The 27,352-nt window shown below is 37.0% G+C and overlaps 1 protein-coding gene across 4 annotated transcripts in view; it reads left to right on the top strand.

Moving 5' to 3' along the window:
- PTPRD (protein tyrosine phosphatase receptor type D) overlaps positions 1-27,352 on the top strand; it is a 380,545-nt gene that overhangs the window by 257,115 nt on the left and 96,078 nt on the right. Inside the window, exons 13-19 of one of the 4 annotated variants that reach the window (XM_072859512.1) lie at positions 1,587-1,613; positions 3,730-3,847; positions 8,982-9,569; positions 10,002-10,099; positions 10,984-11,243; positions 16,058-16,148; positions 24,533-24,742. In XM_072859512.1, coding sequence (XP_072715613.1) covers positions 1,587-1,613; positions 3,730-3,847; positions 8,982-9,569; positions 10,002-10,099; positions 10,984-11,243; positions 16,058-16,148; positions 24,533-24,742 — 1,392 coding nt within the window. Of the gene's footprint in view, positions 1-1,586; positions 1,614-3,729; positions 3,848-8,981; positions 9,570-9,998; positions 10,100-10,983; positions 11,244-16,057; positions 16,149-24,532; positions 24,743-27,352 lie in introns of all 4 variants that reach the window. The other 3 variants (XM_072859511.1, XM_072859514.1, XM_072859513.1) reach the window with 3 other exon arrangements.

Below are 27,352 nucleotides of genomic sequence, written 5' to 3'. Positions count from 1 at the left end.
CACTGGAGAACCTAGAATCCCTAGAAGCCTGTGTTAGCCCATTATTACAGTGTTTCTGTCATTAGAATGTATCCACCTCACCACAGGTTTCACAGGAAATGAATTTATTAGTGCAACTTTAGAAATCACAGAGGTATTTATACTTGTCATTATTCATACCAATAATCGTGCAATAAAATGAGGAGCTTAGTGTAAATAGGTATGGGGTTACTTATATTGCAAAATTTCCCATCTGTTTTATAAATTATGAGACATGATGAAAACAAAAGCCTGATCACATCAAGTTTAAAAAGCTTCTAAAAATACGATTTTACTGGTTGAGATACACTAGTGCTCTGTAAAACTGAAGATTCCCAAAGCTCCTGGTACTGGAGGAATCCTCCTACATTGAAACTGTTATCAGGTATACACCTCTTACTGCTAGCTCTCAATTTATGACTGGAATGACTGGAAATTGTAAGAAATTATCAACCTAGCATATAGTAAAGAGTTAAATTTGCCTCTTAAGCATTTTATGTGAATAAATAAATGTTTTTCAGCTTCCTTTGTTTCTTCTTCCAGTCTTAGTTCTAAATTTCAGCTCTGCAGATACCTTTTTTGAGAACAGGTCTCCTATACCTGCGTTTTGCTGATGACCCTGTTCTCAAAGTATTGTCTCTGTTCCTGGAGGTCTTTGTTGCAGTTTTACCTGCCAGGCTGTCTAGCTATCTGTATGTACTTACTTACCTATTTTGCAAAACATGGTGTTCTTGCAGCTTAAATTCAGTGGAGAGAAAGATGGAAAAAGGTGGGCAGGTGGGAAGGGAAAGGGAAGATAGAAAAGGAGATGCTGTTGTGCTTTGGTTCTTCCCTTCCCTGCACAGATTTTCACTTTCAACCTCTGTGTGGTAGTAGTTTAAAATAATTTCAAACACTAGAAGGTCAGAAATGGGAGACTAGATGAGATATTGGAACCCAAATATCATAAAAGTGAAAGTCATATTTATTTTTTGGGCAAGTTTGGCTTTGACCTGCCTGTTTGCCATTGGTTCACTCCGGATAGTCACCTCCCTTCTCCTCGCACCACTCCTTCCTGCCTATCATACTTCTATGATACATGTGATCAGGGCTTGTGCAGGTATGAAGACCTTGATGGTAAAAGATCAGTGTGGTTAGGTTTCAAGACTAAAAAATCCTGCTATTAATTTAAATACAGCATTGAATTAATTTAGGAAACTCAAGCATATAGCCTAATAACATGATTAAATAAACCAGGTAGCCTTTAATTCTGCCTTGGTAGCTTTTACTAATACAATCTATTAGAAAATATTACTACATGGTACAAGAGGATTCATTACTTCTTTCATCTTTCAAGGAAAGAGAAGTGGCTGTTTTTTAGGGAGAGCAGAAACGGAATAAAAAATGCCTGGCCTGATTTCATTAACCAGATTCTATGTGCTTCTACGTGATTAATTCAAATTGCACATGATTTTTCCAGATAACTTTCATATTTATTTTACTATTAAGAAGAAAACATTACCTCAACTAGGCTACAAATCTCTTCATTTATTTTGTTTTTCCCTCCAACATTCTTTACTCTCAATCAGTGGGAATATGATGATACTACTGAACATGTGAGTAGTTTTTGACTGGCCAGAAAAACAATGTGTGTTGGGTTTGGGATTTTTTTTTCCTTGTGGCTTGTTTGCTTGTAGCCTCCTTTTATTTTTTTGAGTTTTCTTCAGGTTGTTTTTTTTTTTTTTTTAATTTGCACAAACGCATGCTCCTAACATCAAAGGTTTTTCACTTATGGCACTTTTTTGCTTTTTTTTTTTTTTCTTTTCCCAGGGAGAATGGGGGTTACTGTCACTTGCTTGTTCTGGGGTTTAGCATGATGCCAAAATGTACACAACTGGTTTGTGTTTTCTTCTTTTTGATGGCTGTCACTAACTTTGCCTTACAATTTCCTCTTTACAAGAAGGTGTTAGAAAAATAAAACAGAAGTGGTTCAGAGTTGCCTAGCAATAGTCAGATTTTTCTGTATTTGTTTTAAGGTTAACTTTTTTTGTGTAGCTGAAAGTTGGAGTCAGTTGTGCTTTCTTTTTGGTAATTTGATAAATGTATTTTGTATGCTATCAAGAAAGCCAAATGCCCTGTAGTGTTTATGCCTAAGTAATAGTGTTTGCTGTATCCAAATCACACTTTTAGATGACAACACTACATGCAATCATATCTCTTACACCATGAAGTACTGTTTGTTTTAGATGAGGCTGATATCTTCATCACTGTTTAAAAGGGTGGCTTTCTTTTTTTTTTGGCTTTTACAATTTTATTCTGTTAATATCAGGTGTAGTTTCCTTATGACAGATGAGAAGTCTGTCTTACTGATTTTAGCCTTTAGGGTCAATTCAATTCTGAGAGAGAGTCTAAGGAGGGTTGGGAGGTTTTTAGGTTTTTTTTAAATATGTTTTTATTTTATTTGAGCTATTTTGCCCACTCGTTCTGATCATTACCTTGTTATTTCTATATGGCTAGTAACTGACTGTAAATACAATGCCAAATTCTAATCACATCTGTACTAACCTTATATCCACTATCTTGAAAAATCCATTTACTCTGGATAGTCTGACCCATAATTTTTATATTAACTTTTATGGTTGTTGCATCTGAGGGGTGTGTGATTGCACATTTGCTATTTATTCTAGATGCATAAATATACCGTCTCCCTGGCAGCAGTGAAATTTAGTGTAAATCCATTCAGGCATGTGAAAATGCAAAGGAAGAGTCCAGTGGTTACACCCTGGAAGCTGACAAGTTGGGAACTTTGGGCCAGTCAGTTGCCTCCAAATATTGTCCTTTTATATTTGCATATAAAATGTATTTATATTGTGAGTGTCAAGGCTTAAATTCCTCTGGCTGCCCTTGCAGCATAATGTAAGTTTAGTTCATTTCAGGTGGCTGGCCCTTCACCATCTTCTGTGTGTGTATATGTGTGTGTGCACACATGTGTAAAAAGATTCCCTGTGCTTTGACACTTAGAATTTGATCTTGCTTCCATTCACTTGTACTAGCTGAAGAGCTACTTGTTTTGTAGCTGCTGTCATTTGTTTGAGGGCCATCAGATTTATTCTCTGATCAGATTTCTAATGGTGTTTTAGGTAGTTCTTTGAGACCTGAAGAGTAAGTTGTTTCTGAAGAACTTTGAGATATTTAGATGCACAATCCAACCAGTGACACAGGTTGCAATTAAAGTGTTACAAAAGTAACAAGGCTTTCTTGTTCAGCTAAACTATCTTTACTTGCAAAGCGTGGATACAAATGCAACACTCTTCTTACTAGGCATTTTATAACTATATCAGTGATGTCTTGTAAATTACTAAGTTAAATGGAGTTTCTTATATCTGTATATGCATGCATTTCACAATATCAGTAGTATTCCTCTGGCAAGGTATTTCAGAAGGCTTTATTCACTGTTCACACCACTAAGCCTTTGGCCTTGTGCCTTCAACTACCTGAGGCATGCTATTTAGAAGTGTGCTGTCTTTTATTGCTTAAATGAGTGAAACATCTTGCATTATGAAGTACTTCACACAGAACAGTCTGTTGGTGCTCTCAAATGCTTGCTATCACTGCCAGTAGCACAAAAGCGTGCGCGCTGTATGTAATATACAAGGGTTGTCTGAAGGATTCCGTGATCTCCTGAAAAACAATCTATTTTTAATAAATTGTTCTTGTTTTATTTCATCGTAGGAAATGATAATTTCTGGGCTTCAGCCTGAAACTACATACTCCTTCACTGTGACAGCCTATACAACAAAAGGTGATGGAGCACGCAGCAAGCCCAAACTCATATCTACTACTGGTGCAGGTAATACTCACAAAACTGTTAATGTCTGAATAAATCCTTTGACTTTTCCTGCTAGTGTTTTATTCCTACTATTTGGAAGTCTCCTGTTGTATAAAAAGTGTTTATAGGAAGTAGGATTTTCTGTTTCAGTGTTTGGCCCTTCATTTATTTAGATAAAAACAGAACCAGTGTCCCCTTTTGTCCCTTTCTCAGTTCAAGATGTGGCCAAAATGTAATATTTAACTTCATACTTTCTAGTAGCTCTTCCATTCTGACTGGTGTCTTCTTGGAGAGGAAAAAAAAGCAATTCAGAGCTGAGAAGGATATTTGAAAAACTTGTAAAGGGCTTTCCTGATCTCTGTGAGAGTAGCATGCTGCTGCCTGTCAGTAAGAACATAGAAAGAACCTATCTGTATGACAGTCATAACTTATCTCAGAAGAATGTGATTATTAAAGCAGAGAATTAGAAAACGGAGTGAAAGTCCAGCCTGTGAAACCCTGAAACCCATATTGCTTCAGTGGCAATTTGAGGCATAAACTGGGGCAAAATACAGCATGCCACTGAGTTCAGTTTGCATTTGATGGTGGGTATCTGACTGCATGACTAATTCAGCTGATTCAGTTAGCACTGCTGGGATGAAGTGAATTGCTTTTAGATGAGGAACAAGTTTTTTTAAAATTTAAGTGGTTCACTGTGACACAGCTTAACCAAATGATGCCACCACGGCCTTAGTGTGATGTTCATCTACAGGTGCTCAGAGCCCATAGGTGTTCATTTTCTTGGTTTTGTAGTGTAGCCATTAAACCTTGGAAAAACCATGGAAACCTTTGTAGCACCATTACAAGCTCTCTTAATAACAATGTATTGTTTATGCTAAGATATATAAAGTCCAAAAGGCATATGTATTCGTATTTATACTAATTGGGTCAATTTTTAAAACAATCACTGAATGTAAAGCACATCTTGTACTAATATCAGAAACATCTATATCCTTGTCTCATCAGCTTCCTTGCAAAAATCTCAGCCTTGGTGGCTAGTTATATCATATAGTTTAATTTCAGACTTTAGAGTACCTTCTGGTCATTACTCTTGACTGATGCTGAAACTTACCCTCCAGCTTCTTATCTTCCCTGAATTCTCATGGTCTGAGAAAAAAAGTGATATATACTTCTCACTTGCACTTGATTTAAGAAAAAAGACACTTGATCCATTATTCTTTTTAAAGTTCAGTTCCCAATTTAAATAAACACGATTATATAGATTATGATTTGGTTAGTTTCTAGACATAAACATAGGCTCTGCAAACCTGCTTGCAAAACGTAAAGCTTCTGTGCATTTAGTCCTTGTTGACTATTCATGTTTCACTCTTCTAAGATCTCTGATGTTTCTACTTTAGAAAGACGAACAAATCCCATGTCCCATAAAACCCTGGTTGACTGAAGAGCAATTGAGAATCAGAGGCATGCCTGTAAATGTAATACATATTACACTCTTCTTGCTGTTTGCTTCACCCTGTAGACAAGTAATGTTTGTTCCTGGTTTCTAGGATAACAGCTGGTTACCATTTTGCTCCTTCATACATTCCAGGTTGTATGAACACCTCTTCACTTGCTGTTACAGCTTGCTGTGGTTGAGCTCTTTTTGTAAGGAAAATTCATATGCAGGTTTTTGAAAAAGGAGACAATAAATATAGTCAGTACCAAGAGTTTCCAGCTCACTGTCTTTCTATGAGAATACCTCAGGCAAGTGAAGGAATGATGCATTAATACCAGGGGCTTGTAGGTCTGAAATACACCCTCCTGTTCTCTGAGAGTTTCCATTTGATTTTTTTTCCTAAAAAGGTGCTATTCAAATACTACAATAAACCAAATGAAGGGTCTGACTTTCTAGTCTGATTTTTAAAGGTTTAAGTCGGGTGAAGCTGTATTAGAATGAGTGAGATTATATCCATAAGAGATATGAAAGGATAATAAAGAACTAAATATTTACTGGAGAAGCTTACTATTCATAAGTTATTCAGATGATAAGTAACTATTCAGCTGTGTCCAGTTAGTGATATAAAAGTATCATTTACATTTTTAGATGGGAAAGATTCACCAAATGTAAGTGAGCCTACAGTATGGTAACTGCAGTACAGTAACTGAATGCAGTTAATATTTTCACTCCAGAGTGTCTTTTTGTGTTTCAAACTGAATGTTTTCATTTCAAACTGAATGTTTTCAGTTTCATTTCAAAACTGAATGTTTTGAAACATTCAGTTTCCTTTCCTAGTTTTTTAAATAAGATGGAAGAAAAAATGTTACTGAACATTTCCAAGTCAAAGTATTTGAAAATTTTAAATTACTTGGGGCAGAAGTTACAAAATATGTGATTAACAAGACCTTGATAAAAATTAAGACTTACTAATCAGTGATATCATACAATTTTTGTGGATAATTTAATCAGACCTTTAATTTCAGTGTCATAGTAGTTGAAGAATCTCATAGCACAACAGCTTGTCCGTTACTTGGAATTTACTGTCTGTGCTGGACAGCACTCTTGAAATACAGATTTCAGCTAAGAGGACAAAATTTACATTAAGACAGTGGTGTACTGTATAGCAGCTAACAGAAACAAATTACTCCAGGTAATTTGGCAAAGGCAGCTTGCATGAACTTCTACTAGTAATGGCATTCCATTACAACTGTTTGGTGTAATGACTGTTGCAAAGGGATGTGTGAGGGTCATCTTGCTATGTAGTAACGGATGTGGACTTCACTAGATCAGAGAATATATTTTTTCATGGGCAATTTCACCTCATTTGGCTTATGGCAAATTCAGGTATTATTATCAGAAGAAGTTTCTAGATAGAGCTATTCCATGACACTAGTGTATACAGGGCTGCACAGAATCCTGCTGTTTGTCCTACAAGACTGTAATATTCACAAGTGGTCATACTAAAAGAAAATGTTAATTGAAAGCTATCTGGAAATAAAAAGAGAGAGAAAAAAACATTGTCTTTCTCTATCAATAGTTGTATGTTAACAAAAAGGAAATTCATACACTTTGCAAAATCAGATAGGCTTCATATTAAAAAAAAAAAGTGTCTGTTGTTATTTACCATTTTAATCACAGGGTATTTTATTGGATAAGTAACCTTTATTAGTTCCCCTGTTCTGATTAAGAGCAAGTAGTAATTTCTTTCTTTCTCTGTAGTTACCACAAAGGTTATAAAATAGTTCTGTGAGGTCTGCCACAAGAAAAAAAAGAGATTTATCACAAAAATAATTTAGTGACACCTTCCAGCAGACTCTCCTCTAGAAAGCTGAAGGAGTTATTATTCTGTTTGTGTGGACTCTTCTTCTCTTTCATATGCTCCATTGGTTTCAGTAATAGTTATAATGTAGAGAAAAATATGGCCTGCAAAAAGCCTTCACAGCCTTTTCTTTGTTCCATAAAGGCTCATAATAATCAATGAGGAAAAGTCAGAACTAGTCAGAGATATTCTTTACGCAGCAGAAAGTGTAGGAAAAAACTTACAAAATTCCTGGGAATAATACTTGCAGGTGAACTAGATATTTAAAGGGAAGGATATTTGGAAAATTTATATAAAAACTAGCTATAATTCTTATGCAATCAGAAGCAACATCACAACTTATGACAGATAGAATGAGGAAAGAGCTTATTAAATGCAGGATTTTCTTCAAGCCATGCCATTCCTCCCTCCTTATTCCTAATTCATTATGGAATAGTAGTCAGAACTTCTGACAATAAGAATCTGATTTGCTGGGTGCCTAAGAACTGAAGATAAGTAATAAAATCCATTGAAATGTTTAAATACAGGAACCAGAGCTCACAGTGCAGCAGTTACATTCACGTGGGAAGGCTTTGAATGTGGATGGAACTAATTAGTCTTTGTGGAAGACTATGTTATCATGGCACTACTACTCCAAAAATGATTCTAGTCTCTTGACTTGTCAGGCATTGGTATACAATGAACACCGAATTTCTAAATAAATAGTTATGGATATGCTTCATTATCAAATAAGTCATTGTAATAAAAACAGACTATTTTGAAATAGAAATATTAATGAATATATAAATTAAATATATATGTATATAAATGAATATGAATAAATGAATAACTAAAAATAAATATATAAATTAAATACAAACAGTAAATGAGAGCAATTGATATTGGGACTCCAAAAATGTGCAACATATAATTTGTATAATGGGATTTGCCCCTTGATTAGGGCTAATTCGATCCTCTAGACTGGACGTCCTCACCACACTTACAGTCTGAACTTCTCTGAAAGACAAATCATCAGTTTGGACCAATAGCTCCCAGTTAAGGATTTGAGTGTATCTGGATAAGAAGAGCTTCCAATTTAGCCTTCTTCAGAAGAAATCCAGTTCACGTGCACCAAGACTGTGCTGGGAACTAAATCATATGTGATAAGCCAGGATAATCAAGAAATTGAATTCCAAACTGTGCTACTGCTCCAAGCTGAAACAACCTGTGCTGGAGGTGATTTGTGTATGGAAAGTGGAATGATAGGGTTCTAATATACATAGTAATGATTGTTGATGACAAGGCTGATCTGACTTCGCTTCTACCACAATTTAACTATCAATGGCGAAAGTTATGTTAAACACATCTAGAAACTTGTAATTTCTCCATTATTATTATTACTACTACTATTATTATTATTTTCATTAATTATTTTTCCATTTACAGGAATGGCAGAAATGTGCCTTGGATTAAATTAATGAATACTTATGACAATACTCTTTTTTTGCAAGCAAGGATTTGTAAGTGAGACAGAACCATTCATAAGATGTCTGTTTGAAGTTTTACTTCTTGACTTGTGTTCCTAAGTCCTGTGCCTCTGAATGTTCTCTGTATTTAGAAATAATGGTAAGGGAAGAAGACAAGAAACAGTAAATGGCTTTGCTATTGTAGTTCAGTACACTGTATTGTAATGAACTATTTCTATTTCATTACACTCAATAGTGCAGGAGGCAGACATTATTTTTTCCATAAGACAGTAATTTGTGGAACTAAGAGTGAGTGAGGAGAACTTTTATCCTTATTCCTAGTAAAACTAGCCTCAAGAATTGTACATGAAATTCTGTTTCTATTTATAATCTTTAAATAACATTGTGCTACAGTTCCAGGCAAACCTCGGCTTGTGATTAGCCACACACAGATGAACACGGCTCTAATTCAGTGGCACCCTCCTGTGGACACTTTTGGCCCGCTGCAGGGTTATCGCCTGAAGTTTGGTCGCAAAGACGTGGATACATTTACGACCATGGAGTTCTCAGAGAAGGAAGATCACTTCACGGCCACCGACATTCACAAAGGAGCTTCTTACGTCTTCAGGCTCTCAGCTAGAAATAAAGTGGGCTTTGGGGAGGAGATGGTTAAAGAGATTTCTGTCCCTGAAGAGGTACCCAGTGGATTTCCCCAAAATCTTCACTCGGAAAGCTCTACTTCTACATCAGTTCAATTAACTTGGCAGATGCCACTCTTGGCAGAGAGAAATGGCATTATCACCAAATACACCATCTTGTACAGAGATATCAATGTTGCTTACCAGCCAGTTGAACTCCCTGTTGTTCCTGCTGATACCACTATGACACTTTCTGGCTTAAAACCAGATACCACGTATGATGTAAAAGTACGTGCCCACACAAGCAAAGGGCCTGGTCCATATAGTCCAAGTGTCCAGTTCAGGACACTACCCGTGGATCAAGGTAGGATTTGTCTGCTTATGGCGTTGACCTTTAAAGGAGTATCGGTCTTTGGATATCAGTGTTTTTGAAGCTGTAAATAAAACTGACCGGCCCATTCATAAAAATAGGTTCATCAATCACAAAAGGTAAAGTATGTAAATCTTAATATGTTTTGGATGCCTTAGAATTCAGTTGTCCCTTGCCAAGCAAGTTCTGGCTAACATCTTCACAATTTTTTCAGGTAAGGAAAATGTACGTGTTGGGTTGTCACTAGATAAGAGTAAGAATGACTTTAAAAGTGATATTTAAATATGAGCAAACAGGTAGGACAACTGAATCCTTGTTGTTTTTTGACCTAAATGGAAAGCTAATACTCCCAGGTAGCAGTGGAAATATGATAAGATCTAAGCACCAAGATGTTGTTTATATACATTGTTTCTTTTTTTCCAGCAGTGTTTGCAAAAAATTTTCATGTTAAAGCAGTAATGAAGACTTCTGTTTTGCTGTCCTGGGAAATTCCAGAAAATTACAATTCAGCCTTGCCTTTCAAAGTAAGTTACCTTCCATTTGTACAAGAGAAAATACAGAAACCAGAGGATGTCATTCACCTGGTTAAGTAGCTTACTGAATATCTGGATTTTTTTGGTATTGCTGTATTTAAGAATGCAAACTAATCAGCAATATTGACCCAAGCTGTTAAATTCAATCGTTTGGCAATATGAGCTTTCCACAGTTACGACAGTATTTCCAAGTCAGGCTCATACTGGTTATTATGCATGGTATGAACACCTTGCTAATAATTAGTAGTTCGTTGCTACTATATTTTAGAGAAAACAGTGAAAGAAAATAATAATTTTCTTCTTTTTTTTAGTAATTTCTGTAGTGACTGTAGCTGAGTACCATTTTGGTTTTTTTCTCCTCACATTTACAACACATTTTTGCGTTATAACTCCTTTACTCCACTAACTATAGCATTAGTCAGTTAAAGAAACTCAACGTAACCTGCAGTCTGGCTGGCATTTCTTCTGCATCATTCTTCATCACTTGTGTCATCTCAGACAGTGGCGAGTGAAGAGCAGTATTTTATGAACTAAATGTTGCAAAAACCTTTCTGAATAAGGAGTGTAAATGAAAAAGTCAAGGTATCTTTAACAAGTGTGCCTTAATATAAATGCTGGGTTCAAGCAAAACTACTGAATTTGAATAAGTTAAACTGGATTTTAGGAGTGCTTTAACTGCTTTAAATTGATGTAGTTCTTTTTTTCCCCTGAAAGCAAGAAGTTTAATCACAGTAATGAATTCAGTACTATCTTACAGCCTAAAATGCCCAGTAACTTTCATTTTAAAAGCTAGGTTCATTCCTGAATCCAGTGTGACAGTATCAGTTGCCTTCTCTTAGTAACCAAAACCACCTTCAATTTATGTGTTAACTTAGATCCTTTATGATGATGGAAAAATGGTGGTGGAGGTTGATGGACGTGCTACTCAAAAGCTGATCACTAACTTGAAGCCAGAGACATCATATTCATTTGTGCTGACAAACAGAGGGAATAGTGCTGGGGGTCTTCAGCACAGAGTGACAGCAAAGACTGCACCAGATGTGCTTCGCACCAAGCCAGTCTTCATCGGAAAGACCAACTTAGACGGCATGATAACTGTGGAACTTCCAGAAGTACCTTCAAATGAGAATATAAAGTGAGTGAATGAATGACATACCATTGTATGACATGATGAATGACATACCATCTCCAGAAAGATGATTATTCTTACTGTTAATAAGAACTAGAGCTGTAGTGGTGGACCAGGGCTTTATCCTTCATAATGGTACAGAGAGTACAGCTCTCTGCAGTAGTATTTGGACTAATATTGGACTAATATTTGACGGTACTAAACTGGGAGGTGCTGTTGACTCTCTCGAGTCAACAGGGCAAGAGGCCTTGCAGAGGGATCTAGATAGATTGGAGCATTAGGCAATAATCAATGGCATTAAATTTAACAAGAATAAATGCTAGAGTCTTGTTGTTAAGGTATTTGAATGCATCCAGCGGAGGGCAACAAAGCTGATGGAAGGGCTGGAAGGCATGTCCTATGAGGAACAGCTGAAGAATTTGAGCTTGTCTAGTTTGGAGAAAAGGAGGCTGAGGGGTGACCTTGTTGCTCTCTACAGCTTCCTGAGAAGGGGAGGTGGAGAGGGAGGTGCTGATCTCTTCTCCCTGGTATCCTGTGGTAGGACACTTGGGAATGATTCAAAGCTGTGCCGGGGAGGTTTAGACTGGACATTAGGAAGCATTTCTTTACCGAGAGGGTGGTCAAACCCTGGCACAGGCTTCCTAGAGAGGTGGTCGATGCCCCAGGCCTGTCAGTGTTTAAGAGGAATTTGGACAATGCCCTTAATAATTTGCTTTAACTTTAGGTCAGCCCTGAAGTGGTTAGGCATTTGGACTAGACGATCATTGTAGGTCCTTTCCAGCTGGAACTATTCCATACGTTTGTCACTTAGCCAACTATGTAAGACTGAGTAAAATCTAGATGGAAATATATGGAGAAGGATTGTCCTTCAGTGTATAGCTGTTTCTCAGAATACTTTTGTGTTTCATCACTGATTTCAAATAGCAAAGAGGGATTAAGGAAGCCAGTTGTGTTTTGAACAATGTATTGTCTCAGGAAGAATGGATAACCCATCGATGGGTAGCCACCCTGCTGCAGCATCTTGAACTACTCAGACTCAGTAATTCCAGATTTGTGTGGAAAGACTGAGAATTAAAGAATTGTTACTGCACTTATATTAATTCGGATGAATTAATTCTGAAGTTTTTTATTAAAAGAAAAATCTCAGGTCCTCTCCACTGCTCCCAGAAATAAAGCAGGAGATTTTGCTGAAAAAATTGGCGGAGAGTTTACTAGAGGTTACTTAGGTTTTTGGGGAAAAGGTGCTGTGGAGATTTAAACAGCAGAAACAGGACTAAAGAGCTCACAGCACATGGTCAGCAGGGATTAGAAAGGTTAGACAATAAAGATTTGCCAAGAAAACATGAAGCATGGTACAATCAATAAGTGTTATTGCTCTGCTTATAGTGATTCTTGTTGGTCTATAAGGTTCCCATGTGTAATGTAAAGGAAATGGGGAGGAAAATGAGCAAGTCATTAAATATTGTTGGGGATTCAACTTGTCCTCTCCCTGGTGGATTTTTACTGACAGCTTTGTAGAAAGCTGCTCCCCTTTTTCATTACTGACTGAGGATTTTGAGGCAGGTGAGGTCAAGAAAGAAATGACTTTGAGACATTAAAAGGATGAAAAACTGAAAAATGTAGCCATTATCATTAGATTGAGTAAGATGCAGTCAGTAACAAATGCAGCTAAGCAAGACTGAAGATGGAATGAGTCAAAAAAGATTTATGAGGCAGAGCATTCACAGAGAGAAAAAAGTGCAGACTAGCTGGTCAAACAATAGCAAAAGATAGCAGTAGAAAAAGAGACAATGTCCTTCCTTTTATGTAGTGTAAAAAAATAAAAGAGGCTAAGTGACATCAGGAAGGGTGCATTAAACCTATGTATGTCCAACTGCCAATTTTGCAAATAATGTATCTCTTCCTTCTATATCTATTTCCTAAGAAGATGTGATCCAGCTTGAGGTAGAAAAACAAAACAAAACAAAAAAAGATTGACTTGACCCTTGGAAGCGGGCATACCAAAGCAACTACATACTGAACAGAAAAAGCTTATCCGATGCTTGCTAGAATAAGTAAGATTATTGCAGCTATCGTCTTTGTATAGGGAAGAACAATTTTGTGTGATAGTTACGTTGACATTTTTACAGTTGCTGTTCCTCTATGGGTATGTTATATGCTCATGATTGTCTCTATCTTACTATAAAGTACTATACACTGAGAATCTTTCAATAGTGCTAATTACGAAGAAGATGAAACAGTTAATGGTTTGCTCTAATGAATTATAGTTACATATTAATGGGATTGAGGGTAATGTTATAAGAGCCTTTGTAATTTATTAAAGATGGTAGAAGTAATTTTCATTATTTCAATGTTTGATGGTGATACAGCATAGAAATTGGAGCAGAGCTCACCTGTGCTTGGTAAAATGCATCTCTTTTGCTGGCATCATCTCAAGTGAGCAATTTCTTCATTTTCCTGTAGTGTTTTGGGCTAATCCAAAGCAATTTTTATGTGTAAAGGACAGTTCATGTTTCTCTGGATCTCTTCCATCTTTGCAAAGTCTTAGGCAAAACCAGAGTTTTATGGAAGACTTTGGCCTATGTAATATTCAGTAGTTCAAGCAATATCCAAGCAAACCCTCCACTTCTCACCCTTCCCCCCAAAAAAAACCCCTCAAAACAAACAAGCAAATAATAAAGCATATGATAAAACATGTTTTTCAAGAGGTGCTGCATTTTCTGGAGTTAGCTAGAAATAACAGAACTTTGTTGTCCTTTACAATTTGCGGCACTGTATATTTATGTGAACAGTTTCATTTTTCTGCTTGCTGTTGATGTACTTGTGCTTTTGGCTTTAAAATACTCTGTATATGCTGAAAGTCTTAGTGGTTGATCAAAGTTATGAGTGGGAGGCATGCATGAAGAAAGTGTGAAAGAGTGTAAAAGTAACATTTACATGCTGGATGTTCCTTGAGTGAAAAAAAAGTATGAACATTCTGTTAGCTTAAAAGAGAAAAATAAGAAGAAAAAAAAAGGATAAGTAAGACACTGCTGTGGAGTTCATCCAGCAGATGTATCTTCGATGTCTGAAAGGCATAGAGGGCCAATTCTCAATTGCATTTTGTCTTGATTCTTAAGCTTCTTTTAAAGAAAAAGTATGTAGGTTTTAATTATTGTATACATGGATAAATCAGCATTCACTAGGATTTGTTATTCATGTAACCAAAGAATTTTTAAAATACATACTCAGGTTTAAAATCTGGGTTCAACGAGCCTTACTAGTTTTGAATAAGAACATCAGTGCAAAAGATAATTTATCATATTGTTACTATAAGAATGCATGCTGCAGATTTTATTTAAATACTGGAATACAGCAAGTGAGCAGCAGTTAAAAATCTGTGGCCAACACTTCTTATTTCCAGCACCTCCTGTTGGAGCTCAGCATTTCAACAGAGAAATTTCTCAAATTTCTTAACACAAGAATTAATAAATATGTGCATTTACTACAGTAGTTAAAAATCCAAAGTTTTGTTACGTTTCTTTTATGGGAAGGAGCTTTAATTAAGAAGAGACCATTAAAATGGGCTAATGGCGTGCACTGGTGTGGAAGAAAGATAGTTTACAGAGTCAGTTTAGGCTGAGATAGTTTCTGATCAATTTTAAGGCAAGTCCTTTTCTGTAGACTCTCTTGCGTTAATTACTTTAGGTTTTTCAACTGCATCGCATGAGTAAAATGAATAGTCAGTGCTGCAAAAGGTTGAACAGGCTGTAAAAAATGGCAGACTGGAAGAGAAGCTGGTCCATGAGACAATAAAATTATCTTCCGTAATGGAGAGCCAGAGGCACCTTCATAATAAGCTCAGTTGTTACTAGAAACAAAAGAGAGCAGCTTCTTTCTCTCTCCTCTGAGATGGAGAGTGCTTGATTTTTTGACAAGTGTGTTTATCAAGAAGATGTATGTTATATCAACCTGGATGTCCTGCTGTTGTGATTCTACTGCTCCTTTCCTCACACTAATGTGAAATTATGGATCTGCCTGACATGTATCCAGACTTGGTGAAGGAAACAAGGAAAGTGCCATATCTCTATTATACTAGAAAGTATAATTTACTAGTCTCTATGGGGGGGAGGAGGAAGATATTTTCAGGAAAATGTTTCTGAGGAAAACTGATATATGTAATTTGCAAACCCTAGCTGTAAAGAGAGCATACATCAAGCTCTCTTGTCTATGACTGTGAGCAGAATAATTAAGTAGATAAAGCTGATGGTGATTGATACTCAAAACTAAAGAGTGTGTGGGTGGAGTGTATGCTATGTCTTCTTTATTTTCTGTTTATAATAGTATTGGCATCAACAAGCATATTATGTTAACCTACTCTTCTGATTATACATGAAAATGGGGTAAGATGGGGTGATAATTGAGATTTAAATATATGGTAACATGTTTCAGTTTAGGGGTTTGGGTTTCTTTCCCAGTGTGATGGTGGCAGGGCACAAATACCCCATGGCTTTTGTATTTCAAATGAAATAATAAACTACAGTCAAACATGTAGGCATTTTAGAACATTGTAATTAAAGTTTCTTATACATATTTATATGTTTACATGAAAAGGCAGATAATTAGTGCCATTTGTTTGTCAAATGTTTTACACTGGATGTGTTTGCAAGAGTGGGAATCTTTATAACTATGTTTGGAAGGCTGCAGTGGCACAATAATGTGCAAAAGTTCACTCTCAGTGTACCGCTGTTCTGTTAAGTTCCTCTGAACAGACACCTACTCCATCAATTTATCTATTCCTTTTCCTTCAACTTCACTTTTGACCAATGTTTTCTTTACAGAGGTTATTACATAGTTATTGTGCCTTTGAAGAGGTCTCGTGGAAAGTTTATCAAACCATGGGAGAGTCCAGATGAAATGGAACTAGATGAGGTATTGTATGTTTTTGTTGTCATCTTCTCCTCTATTAAAGAAACAGTCTTAGTGGTATGTGATTAACTCACCAGTTTTAAAAGTTTTGGTTGTCAGGATATTTTATATTTATATTTGAATTAGCCTGTGGGGACCGAAACAAAAGTTCAAATTACTTAAATTAGAAGACAGTAAAGACATAATGTTGCAATAAAGCACACGAAGTGTCTGATCTTTGTTGGCATTAATATTTTATTCTTTTTCTATTGTAAAGTGTAATGCAAAAGTGCAGGAGGTGAAATGAGTTGTCAGCAAAAGCTTAATCACCAATGATATGAACTCTAATAAAGGTCTGGTTCATTAGTGGGGTGTTTACTAAGCCTGTAACAAATGCTAAATTGCAATTTGCACTGCAATTTAACATTTGACCTTCTTGTGGTGTTTTTACCTGATTCTCACATACTGTAATGCTTCTGGTTAGAAAACTTTTACAGTAGTCTCCATTCTGCTGACAGTTTGTGCTCAGAAATAAATCAATGAAGTAGGAAAGAGCAACATTGTGTCATCATTTGACACTATAAATGAAATTAACCCAAAGTATTTTCATTTTAGGAATAAGCCCAGTAATACTTGAAATCAATTCATTATGTTATTGACGTAATAATACTTCCAGGAAGTATAGTGTCAGCGTTCAGTCCTGTCTTCTGTTTTACTGAAGGACAATATAGCTCACGCAAAATTGTCTTTTTTCTTTCAATCTGTAAATTTGGAATAATACTAATATTTGTCATTGTAAAGCTCTTTTGAGAGCCCCATATGAAAGCACTGTACAAAAACCAGGTGGTGGTGTTATTATTGTTATTGTCATATCTGTCTAGGATTTTAGATCTCATTCAGATGCTATGGTAATTTGTGCATGTAATATCTCTGCAATTCAAAGACCAGAGTTCAAAGTCAGTTTCTTTACTTCTGATTTAGTGATCTTTTGACTAGATCCTGTCTATTTTTCCATTTTCTTTTGGTGGATTCAAGAGTTTTATGTTACAGAGATGCTTCAACATATGCTTCCCCATAATACAATCACTGGGGAATGATCATCTGCAAGCAATCACAAGGCTTTTTTTCCCTCCTCCCATTGACAAAATGGGTATCAATTTCAATGTTTGCACCAAAATGTAAGGAAAATAAAGATCTTCACCAAACTAACACTGCTGTAGAAAGCTTTGATAATATAAACAGAGGTCTTTCAGTCTTTAGTCTGTTTTCTGATCAGAAAAGTCAAAGAAGAATACGTACAGCAACAGGAGAATCCTTAATCAGAAGATTAAAAATAACTGTTTAAAGGAAGGCATGGTTTTCGTTGACTGACTGATTGAAGCTTGTGTTTCCTCTTGACCAATTTCATTTATGTGATCATCTCATTTGATTCAATTGCAGCAATGACTTGCGTTGATCTATTAAATTCTTCCCTTTAAAAGAACTTGGATTGTAAATGCCATCAGCTCATGATCATAGACCTAGGTGACATCAAATATGGTTAAACAGTAAAACTCTTGACAGCAAGATCCATACAGTAATGGAAAACTGATTTAATATGACCACCCACTTTTAACATCCAAAGACCGTAGTCACATTCAGCAGCATTAACAGATTAAAGGATAGGTACCAGATGACATTGAACTTTTAGGCAATTAAATTCTACAGGTCCTGCTGATTCCCATAACAAAGGGTCATTTTAATCATTGTGCAAGTTGCGGTGCATTAATCTGTATAACAGATTGATAAAGAGCATTTATTAATTCAGAAATATTTGGGTCAGGATGGGTTGTTTCCCACTTCTTCTGACATAATTGAGACCACATTGTAGAATTAATGGTGGAAGAAATAAGATATGCATTGACTGGAAAATGAAGATTATTTCTGATAAAGAACTAAAACCCTTGATATATCTTTTACAATTGCCACCAATACATATAGTAAGTACTGAGTAGGGAAAAAATCAAAAGCAGGCAGTGACTGTATTTCATGCTAACTCATCCAGTTTCTATTACTTAAAAGACTCTTTTACTTCCAGCTTTAGAAAATATATGCATATTGTTATTAGCTGTAGTATTCCTGACAAACATGTGAAAGCAGTGGCACAATAAATAAATTTCGAAAAAAACCCACAAAAACTGACCACACTACTCTCTGAGCAAATAGTTCCTGATGGTCAATTGAAGATAGTTGTGCATATCTTTTTTTAGTACAATCTCAGATATCTGGCTAGTATCAGAAAGGGTTGGGCAATAGATTTTCCAAAGAGTAAGTTCCAAATACTTTGCTTGGATTGTCAGAAGAAAAGTATTTGCTGAAAACACTACTCTGGAGTGTTAACTCCAGTACATAACTGACCAGTCCAAAAGAATCTCCAGCCGTATTGTGGTTACCTAATCTTCCTGGTTCCTTAAATCTCAATTCTGAAAGAAACTAAGAGAGATGCAGAATCTAAAAAGAGCAGACAATGGACTAGATATTGTGTATCTGAAAATAATAGTTATTAGAGATACAATCCTTTTTTATTAACTCAAAATTTCATTTTATTTTGAATATCATGAGATCTAGTGACTTTAAATAGATGTCATGCAAATAAATGAAATATAAACAAAATATTATGATTTGCAGTAAGTATTACCTAGTAGGATTACTTTAGATTTGTAAGTAATAAAACCTAAATGAAAGCCTGCATGTTAAGTCTTAAATCAGTTCAGTAATTTTATTGAAGTCCTGGTATAAAGTACAACAGGAGGTATATGTGCAAGTAATGATATTTGGCAACAACCCCATTTATATATGAAGCATGAAGGAGGCCAGAGGTTCACCTGAGGTCTACTCAGTCATGTGTAATCAATGTCACAGAAAAAAATTTTATCTACACACTAACACACCTGAGTTTAGCTGGCCTTAGGTGATGAATAACCACCTTTGAAAAAGTTGAACACATTTTGATTGACTCAGGCTAATTAACTTTCAGGATTCATAGACAAAACTCAGGTTCTGATCACTTCACTCTCTGTAATACAGTACTTCAGTGTTGCTATCTGTTAAATATATGCATTTTATGTTGCTAATTCAAATGCAAGAAATAATTAAGATCAAACATTTTTCTCCCCTTTTCACTCTCAATCTAATTTTGATTGCAGTACTCTTGCAGTATTTTGACATTTTATTATGAGTTATTTAAAATCTAAATTGTAAATACGGTATAATCTGGAAACATATGATAAAGAATTTATTTGAGGTAGCCACACAAATAACTTTAAATTCCAGTGGAAACTGTACCCATAAATTAAAATATTAGTTATCTTCAGGGATGGCTCAAGCCATGTGCCTCTCCTCATACTGCAGTACTTGCAGCTCCTGACTTCCAGTTAGAATACATATCACATTGTTATTACCTGAATATATACTTTTGTGTTTCAGCAGACATCAGGATAGTCAGTACTCAGTCCTCTGCATAGCTGTTAGTATCTTTATAAAATATGGCTTCATCTAGACATAAATGTTTCACAGAGTGCTTCCCTCAGCAGATCTTATAAGGGCTGAAGTAACCTGGAACAAACTTTGATTAGTCTCTGCCTCATGTTCTGCCCTCAGTAACTCTACCCAGGGCATAGGAAGCTACCAACAGATGTGAGAGTCACCTTCAATAAAGCAACTAAATAGAAATGTTCTAATATTACAGTTCTCTACTGCCCTTATTTTTATACCATGCAAATTTACTCTAGCTGCTCATTAAACTGTTTAGGAAGAATGAAAGAGAAATATGGACTGCTGATTGTAATAGAGTCCTTGAGTAATGAATAAGGATTTCTAGCCTCAAATTATGTCCAGTTCTTTTTTGCTCAGGGGATCTATTGCAGTGTACCAGCTTTTGTGTTGGAGAATGGAAATTGATAGAGTTAAATGAATGTAAAATCTCTGCAACAGAGATCAGACTTAACCTTAGGGGTGGAAAGCAGCTGACTGTGTAGATCTTCAAAGGGGTAACATTAAATGCCCTCAATGCTAAGGAAGTTTGGATCCAAGTGGTACAGGTTGCTTCTGTGTCTGTCTGTAGCCTGTGTTTGAAATACATACTTCAGTGAGAAAGGGTGTTAAAGTAATCAGTATTACAAGCTTCTGTCTCAGTAGCAGAGTGAATAGTAGATTGTTTTACATGCATCAGAATTGTTAATTGTGTAATTGCAAAATACAAGATCCCATGTGGGGAAGGCAAGGAGATGTGCTAGCTAAGCTGAGGCATAACACTGAAGAAGAGGCTGAAGCAAGAGAGAGCTTCTCTGACTAAACATGTGCTTTAAACTGAAAATATATAGTGAAATTAGATTTTAATATCTTTTTTTATTGATCTCTATCTAGCTCTGGAGATTTGTCTCCTCCTCCTAACAAAGAAGTTTGTGCTAATCTGTTGTATTATCACTGTGTGCTGAAAAGCCTAAAAGAACCGTGTGACCTTGGAAAAATTTATGATTGGAGTCTGAGACTACAGGACATTGAATAAGTTTCATAAGTGAAAAATGAGGGGAACCATAAAGAGGCCTTAGAAGTCATCACTTATCACCTAGGAAAAGTTCAGGCTCCTTGTAATCAAATCAGATTAATATTTGTTAAATGCTAGTACATCTAAAGTGATAAAAGATACTGAATAAGCATTTGTCTCATTTAATAAGTAATTCATCAATGGATTATACCAGCTGAGCTTAAGTTGCTTCATTAGTTAGTATATGTAAGTTTGAACCTAGCATCTAATCTTGTCATAAATGTGCTGGTATAAATTTTAGTTTTGTTCATCAGAAGAAATATTTTATGAAACAAGGAAAAGTTACATTTTGAAAGTCAGATTAGGCAGTTAAAATCTGAAGTGTGGGCTGTGTATGATAGGGTGGTAGATAATATTTTGTAGTCTAGCAGTAGAAAAGTTGTCTTAGGATTCATAGGTCCTGTGATTGATTCCTGTCACCAATCTAGTGTATAGTGTTGTACAAATCATGAAGAACACAACTTTTGGTGCTTTTGAACAAATAAAATGGCAGTCAATTTCGGGTTTGGGATGGAAGATATGTTAACATATCATTCCTATAAACTCTTGTGCACTTCATTTACTGTTTGTGAAGTACATTGGAAAGCACTCTTTTCCCTGAGATGTTCAGGAATTTAATATTGCCAAGAGTGCTTGGTAGTTGTCGTGGTTTAACCCCAGCCAGCAACTAAGCCCCCCACAGCCTCTCACTCACTCCCCCCTGCTGGGATGGGGAAGAGAATCAGAAGAGTAAAAGTGAGAAAACTTGTGGGTTGAGATAAAGACAGTTTAGCAGGGAAAGCAAAAGCCGCGCACACAAGCAAAGCAAAATAAGGAATTCATTCACTACTTCCCATCGGCAGGCAGGTGTTCGGCCATCTCCAGGAAAGCAGGGCTCCATCACACGTAACAGTTACTTGGGAAGACAAATGCCATCACTCCGAACGGCCCCCCCCTTCCTTCTTCCCCAGCTCTATATGCTGAGCATGACGTCATATGGTCTCAGATATCCCTTTGGTCAGTTGGGGTCAGCTGTCCCAGCTGTGTCCCCTCCCAACTCCTTGTGCACCCCCAGCCTACTCGCTGGTGGGGTGACGTGAGAAGCACAAAAGGCCTTGACTCTGTGTAAGCACGGCTCATCAGTAACTAAAACATCCTTGTATTATCAGCACAGTTTTCAGTACAAATCCAAAACATAGCCCCATACTAGCTACTATGAATAAAATTAACTGTATCCCAGACAAAACCAGCCTATTCTCCACCCCGTATTCCACATCATTTACGTCATGCTGAGGTCCCACACTGTCCAATACATCCTCCTTAACCTCCACTCTCCTTCCCATCCTTTGATATAATACACAGATATCATTCCCTTAGTCTATGCACCATCCTTGTTAAATGTCTGTAAAATGTCCAGAAATGTCCACAAAATGTCCATTGAGTTCATTTAGTCCATTACTTTGGGCTCCATCTGTTATGGTGGTCACTCAGGACAGGAGAGGTGGTGTGTTGCATGGAGTTACTGGGCACCAAAGCCAGCTCAGATCGGGTCACTGCTGCACTTGCACTGCTTCTTGTAAGGCTTCTCCTCCATTGGTTCAGGTGGTTCCTGCTATAGTAACGCCTATGACATGCAACTCAAATCCCGGGTTACAACAATTTAAAGGTATTTCCATTACAATCTCTACCCCTGGTACCTTTGGACCGGACCACAGGGTTTAACATTGCAATGAACTCCTCCTCTTACCCCTGCTCCAGCTTGGATTTACCTACAGACTGCAGTCCCTCCAGGGGAGTACCTGCTCTGTTGTGGGCTTATCCATGGCCACATACTTTGAGGAGCTCCAGCACAACCACAGATGCTTCAAGGTGTACATTCTCCAGCGTGGACTTATCCTTGGGCCACAAGCCCTTCAGGGGTATACTTGCTGCAGCATAGACATAACCACGGCCACAGATGCATCAAAATGTACCCATTCTGGCATGGGCTTATTCACAGCCACAGACACTCCGGGTGTCCTGCTCCCATGTGGGCTCATGCACAGGTCACAGTCCCTTTGACTCGAGTTCACACTGGAGTTCCAGCCTGTCTAGTACAACAGCACAGAAACAGCAGCGATGCCCTGGCCATCTGCCAGCCCAGGCACATGGCCATTGCTGTTATCAAAAGGTACCCAGGCACAGCAGAGTCAGATGATCAGCAGTGCAGCAGCACGGCAAGCAGTGAAAACAAAAAGCAGCCACTAATGAGCACTAGATTCTCATATACAGCAAAGCAAGCAAGCCCCATGGCAAGCACAGAAGCTTGTCAATTAATCGCTAAACAGCAATAACAGCTATAAACTGTTGGTCAGTTGGGGTCAGCTGTCCCAGCTGTGTCCCCTCCCAACTCCTTGTGCACCCCCAGCCTACTCGCTCATGGGGTGACGTGAGAAGCACAAAAGGCCTTGACTCTGTGTAAGCACGGCTCATCAGTAACTAAAACATCCTTGTATTATCAGCACAGTTTTCAGCACAAATCCAAAACATAGCCCCATACTAGCTACTATGAAGAAAATTAACTCTTATCCCAGCCAAAACCAGCATAGTAGCCCTCATGTTAGAGAGAAAAAAAATATAGCTATTCATAGCTACTTTGTATTGAGTTGTTTGTATGTCAGAGTTACCAGAAAAAGTTAAAAATAGTTAATATAAATTGATTTTCAAAAAGCAGGATTTTTTTTTCAATTTTGTATTTTTTATTCCTGGTTTTTAAATAATTACATCATAGGACTTCCTAAGTTTTGTTGTATCAAACAGGAGATAAGGAAGTCCTTGCATATTCATAGGGAGGGAAAAAATTTTATTATGCATTAGGGAAGTGATCGTGCCTCTGTACTCAGCACTGGTGAGGCCGCACCTCAAACACTGTGTTCAGTTTTGGGCCCCTCACTGCAAGAAAGACATTGAGGTGCTGGAGCGTGTCCAGAGAAGGGCAACAAAGCTGGTGACGGGTCTGGAGCACAAGTCCTGTGAGGAGCGGCTGAGGGAACTGGGGTTGTTTAGCCTGGAGAAAAGGAGGCTGAGGGGAGACCTTATTGCTCTCTACAACTACCTGAAAGGAGGTTGTAGAGAGGTGGGGGTCGGTCTCTTCTCCCAGGTAACAAGTGATAGGACGAGAGGAAATGGGCTCAAGTTGTGCCAGGGGAGGTTTAGACTGGATATTAGGAAAAGTTTCTTTACCGAAAGGATTGTCAAGCATTGGAACAGGCTGCCCAGGGAAGTGCTTGAGTCACTATCCCTGGAGGTATTTAAAAGATGTGTAGATGTGGTGGTTAGGGACATGGTTTAGTGGTGGACTTGGCAGTGTTAGGTTTACAGTTGGACTCAATGATCTTAAGGGTCTTTTCCAACATAAATGATTCTATGATTCTATTCTATGACTGACTTCATATATATATAAACACACACATATATCTATATGGTGTGTAATAAGATGTGTGTGTATATGTATCCCTAGAGAAGATATATTGCTTTATTAGCTTTTTCACTCCCCCAGAAACAACAATATCAGACACTGAAAATTGATCTAATTGTTTTATGTTTGTAGTCTGGGCAGTGCAATTGCTACCTAGTACCTTATCTTAACAGGGATGGCAAGAAATTGGACGATTTTGCAATAACTGATTTAGTAATACTGATACGCCCCATGAAATGTGGATAAATTGTACTTTTGTAGTTCCTGGTCATGCATTAAATTTCCTCATTACATTGTCAATAAGTTACATCAAAATTGTTTACAGTTATCTTCTGTTCTTGCTTTCTCTCTCTCTCTCTCTCTCTTTCCCCTCCCTTCATTCTAAAGCTGCTTAGGGAGATAGCTAGGAAACGCAGAAGCATTCGTCTTGGGAGGGAAGTTGAATTAAAGCCATATATTGCAGCTCACTTTGAAGTTCTTCCTACGGAGTTCACGTTGGGGGATAAGAAGCATTACGGTGGCTTTGAGAATAAGCAACTGCAGAGCGGTCAAGAATATGTCTTCTTTGTGTTGGCTGTAATGGAGCACTCAGAATCTGTAAGTTAGTTAATATTTTTCAATCCCAAAATTACCTTTCCACAATCATGAACACGTTTTTTCAATGCTTATTCCCAAAAGCTATTTTTTTACAATATGTGTCAGAGCATGTCTAAAGCGAGTGTTTCCTTGCTTAGTTCCAATTAATTCCTTGACCTTTTCTATTTTGCTTGTATCTTTATGTTACTTCTGTGTATAACTGCAACCTAAGGATCATCTTTTATTAGCTGTGTTGTGATCCTTCGCAAATTACATGCTCTGCTGTTTGAGATCATTGACACAGGTTCTGAGGCATGAACTTCACAGCAGCATCTTTCTTGATGTGTTTAAAAAAGAGTTCCTCTCTTGCCTTAATACTACCATTGCATAGTGGTGTTGGATATGCAGGATTCTTGGAAAGATTTGTTGAATAAGAGACATGCACAGCTAGCCTCTTTAGTTACAGTCATTCCCTAACAACTTTATCAGTGAATTGTTAGAAAGCTAGAAATAATTCAATAATAAGGAAAATTCCAGAGGTGAGCTAAATAATGAGCTGTCATTCCTTTATGTAATTCATTTCGTAGTTATGTCCCTTTATGCTTGAGTTAGTTAATCTACTGCATGTAATATAATAAAAAAAAAAGAAGACAGAAATAGGACTGTTGAAAGAAGTTGCAATAGACATTAACATTTTAATATACAGTGTGTAGTATGGTATCTTTCTAATTGGTACCTAAACCTGACAGGTACATTTGCTGGCTCAACTACTTGAACCTACTACACCAATAATCTGAATTCTAATCAAATGCTTCCAGTGTGTAACCTTACAATTGCTTTCTTGATGTCAACAGAATTTGCCTACTTAAACACAATGAGAAAGTAGTTTCAGTTTGGATACTTTTGAATATATAGCTTCATTTGAAAATAAAATAAGTGCCTCCTGGATGCTCTAAGATAAATCAAAAGTTCTCCTTTCACTTTTTGACAGTGGCTGTGTAGACAGAGAATTCTGAAGGCACTGCATCAGAAAGCTTTGAATTGGAGAAAGTAGACAGCTTTTGGCTATAAAGTTAGATAGCCAAAAATCTGTGTGCCAGAAATTACCTGCACTAAAATTGATCTTTTCAATACAAAATACCCTTTCTTACTTATTTTTCTATGTTAATTAAGGCATTGGTCATTTCATACAACCCTAAGGTTATTACTTTGTTAGAGAGAAATCAGGATGAAAAAGCAGGTATAAATAGGGTTGTAAATTTACAGCTGAAAAGGCTGGTATGGCAAAATATATCCAGGGGCCTACTGTTGATGATTTCAAAAGGCATTACTAAACTTACAATATGGACAATATCTTAGCATGCCATCTGAAACATCTATGTGATTAAGTAGCATGAGGTAGTCACAGAGAGTGAAGAGTTTGTAATGGTGAGTGGGCTTCAACTCCCAATGCTCCGGTGTATCTGCTCTCAATATAGCTGTTTTTCTTCTAGGACTACAGATCCTACTGGTGTCTGAGTTGTAACTTGTGAGGGATGTTTTTCCCAATATTCAAAATACTTTTTACATAAGGTTTCTCCTTCAGAGAACACAAAATTTCTTGTTGATTGTGAGAATGATTGTGTGAAAAATTGATTGTTGATTGTGAGAATGGAGAACTTGCTTTAAAGAGGGCATGGGGAGGTCTGAATTTGTTTAACTTAGTAAAATGGAAGCTGAGAGAGCTTATGATTACGGTCTATAAATATGTTAAGCATGTTATCAAGAGGCAGGAAAAAAACCAGTAGATAAATTTGGCAAAATAATAAATGAGTTTAAATGAGTCATTAATACAGGTAGGTTGAAAATTAAAAGCAAAATCCTATTTATTGGAGAACAGATAGTAAGTGCTCATAATGTTGTCCCTCAGTGTCCCTCTGTATCCCTTTCCAGGTATTTTTTCTGCCTGCTCCAAAGGAAGAGGCTAAATACAAAGAGTTTCTTACTGTAGCAATGGGCTTTTTTCTATCTTTTGAGAATACTGAAGCTGGGAAAAAAAACTCAGTCAGATCAGGTGTTTCAGGAATGGAACATGGAGACTCCCCAGTTTCTAAACAGCAATCGCAGACTTTTAAAACATTTGGTGCCAGGTTTAGTAACAGAGCATAACATAACTGGACATAGTTGTCATGGGTACTAGCTCAGTACCAGCTAGTGTAAGTGCCTCAGCTTTGCCGGACCTAATCCTATCTCTAACCTTAAAACCAGACACGGTCGTAGCCCAGAGCCCAAAACAAGGCCAAATGAAGTGTAAAAATACATGTCTCTTTTGATAACACTTGTCCTGGCTTAGGGCATCTTTCAGAATACAGTGCAAATATGGTAAATGAAAACTAATCTCTTCTCCTGGTTATCTTATTCTATCTTAGCTAGCATTCCTGATCTACTGCTGAATCAAGTTTTTAAGTCCTTTGCAAGAGCTGTAGTTCAAATCCTAGTTTAGTGCTGGTGGAGACACTCCAGCAAAGACAAGAAATAAGTACAAACTATTCTCCACTTCTGACTTTACTGTAGCTCAGAGTTCTTTACATGATCCAATTTTAGCAGGCTGGTTCCTCAGCCTCTCCTGTCTGCTGTTTTAACTCTGCACTC

Source organism: Ciconia boyciana, chromosome 4 (assembly GCF_034638445.1).
Source record: "Ciconia boyciana chromosome 4, ASM3463844v1, whole genome shotgun sequence".
Taxonomy (NCBI): Eukaryota; Metazoa; Chordata; class Aves; order Ciconiiformes; family Ciconiidae; genus Ciconia; species Ciconia boyciana.
This window is presented reverse-complemented; position numbering and strand designations above follow the sequence as displayed.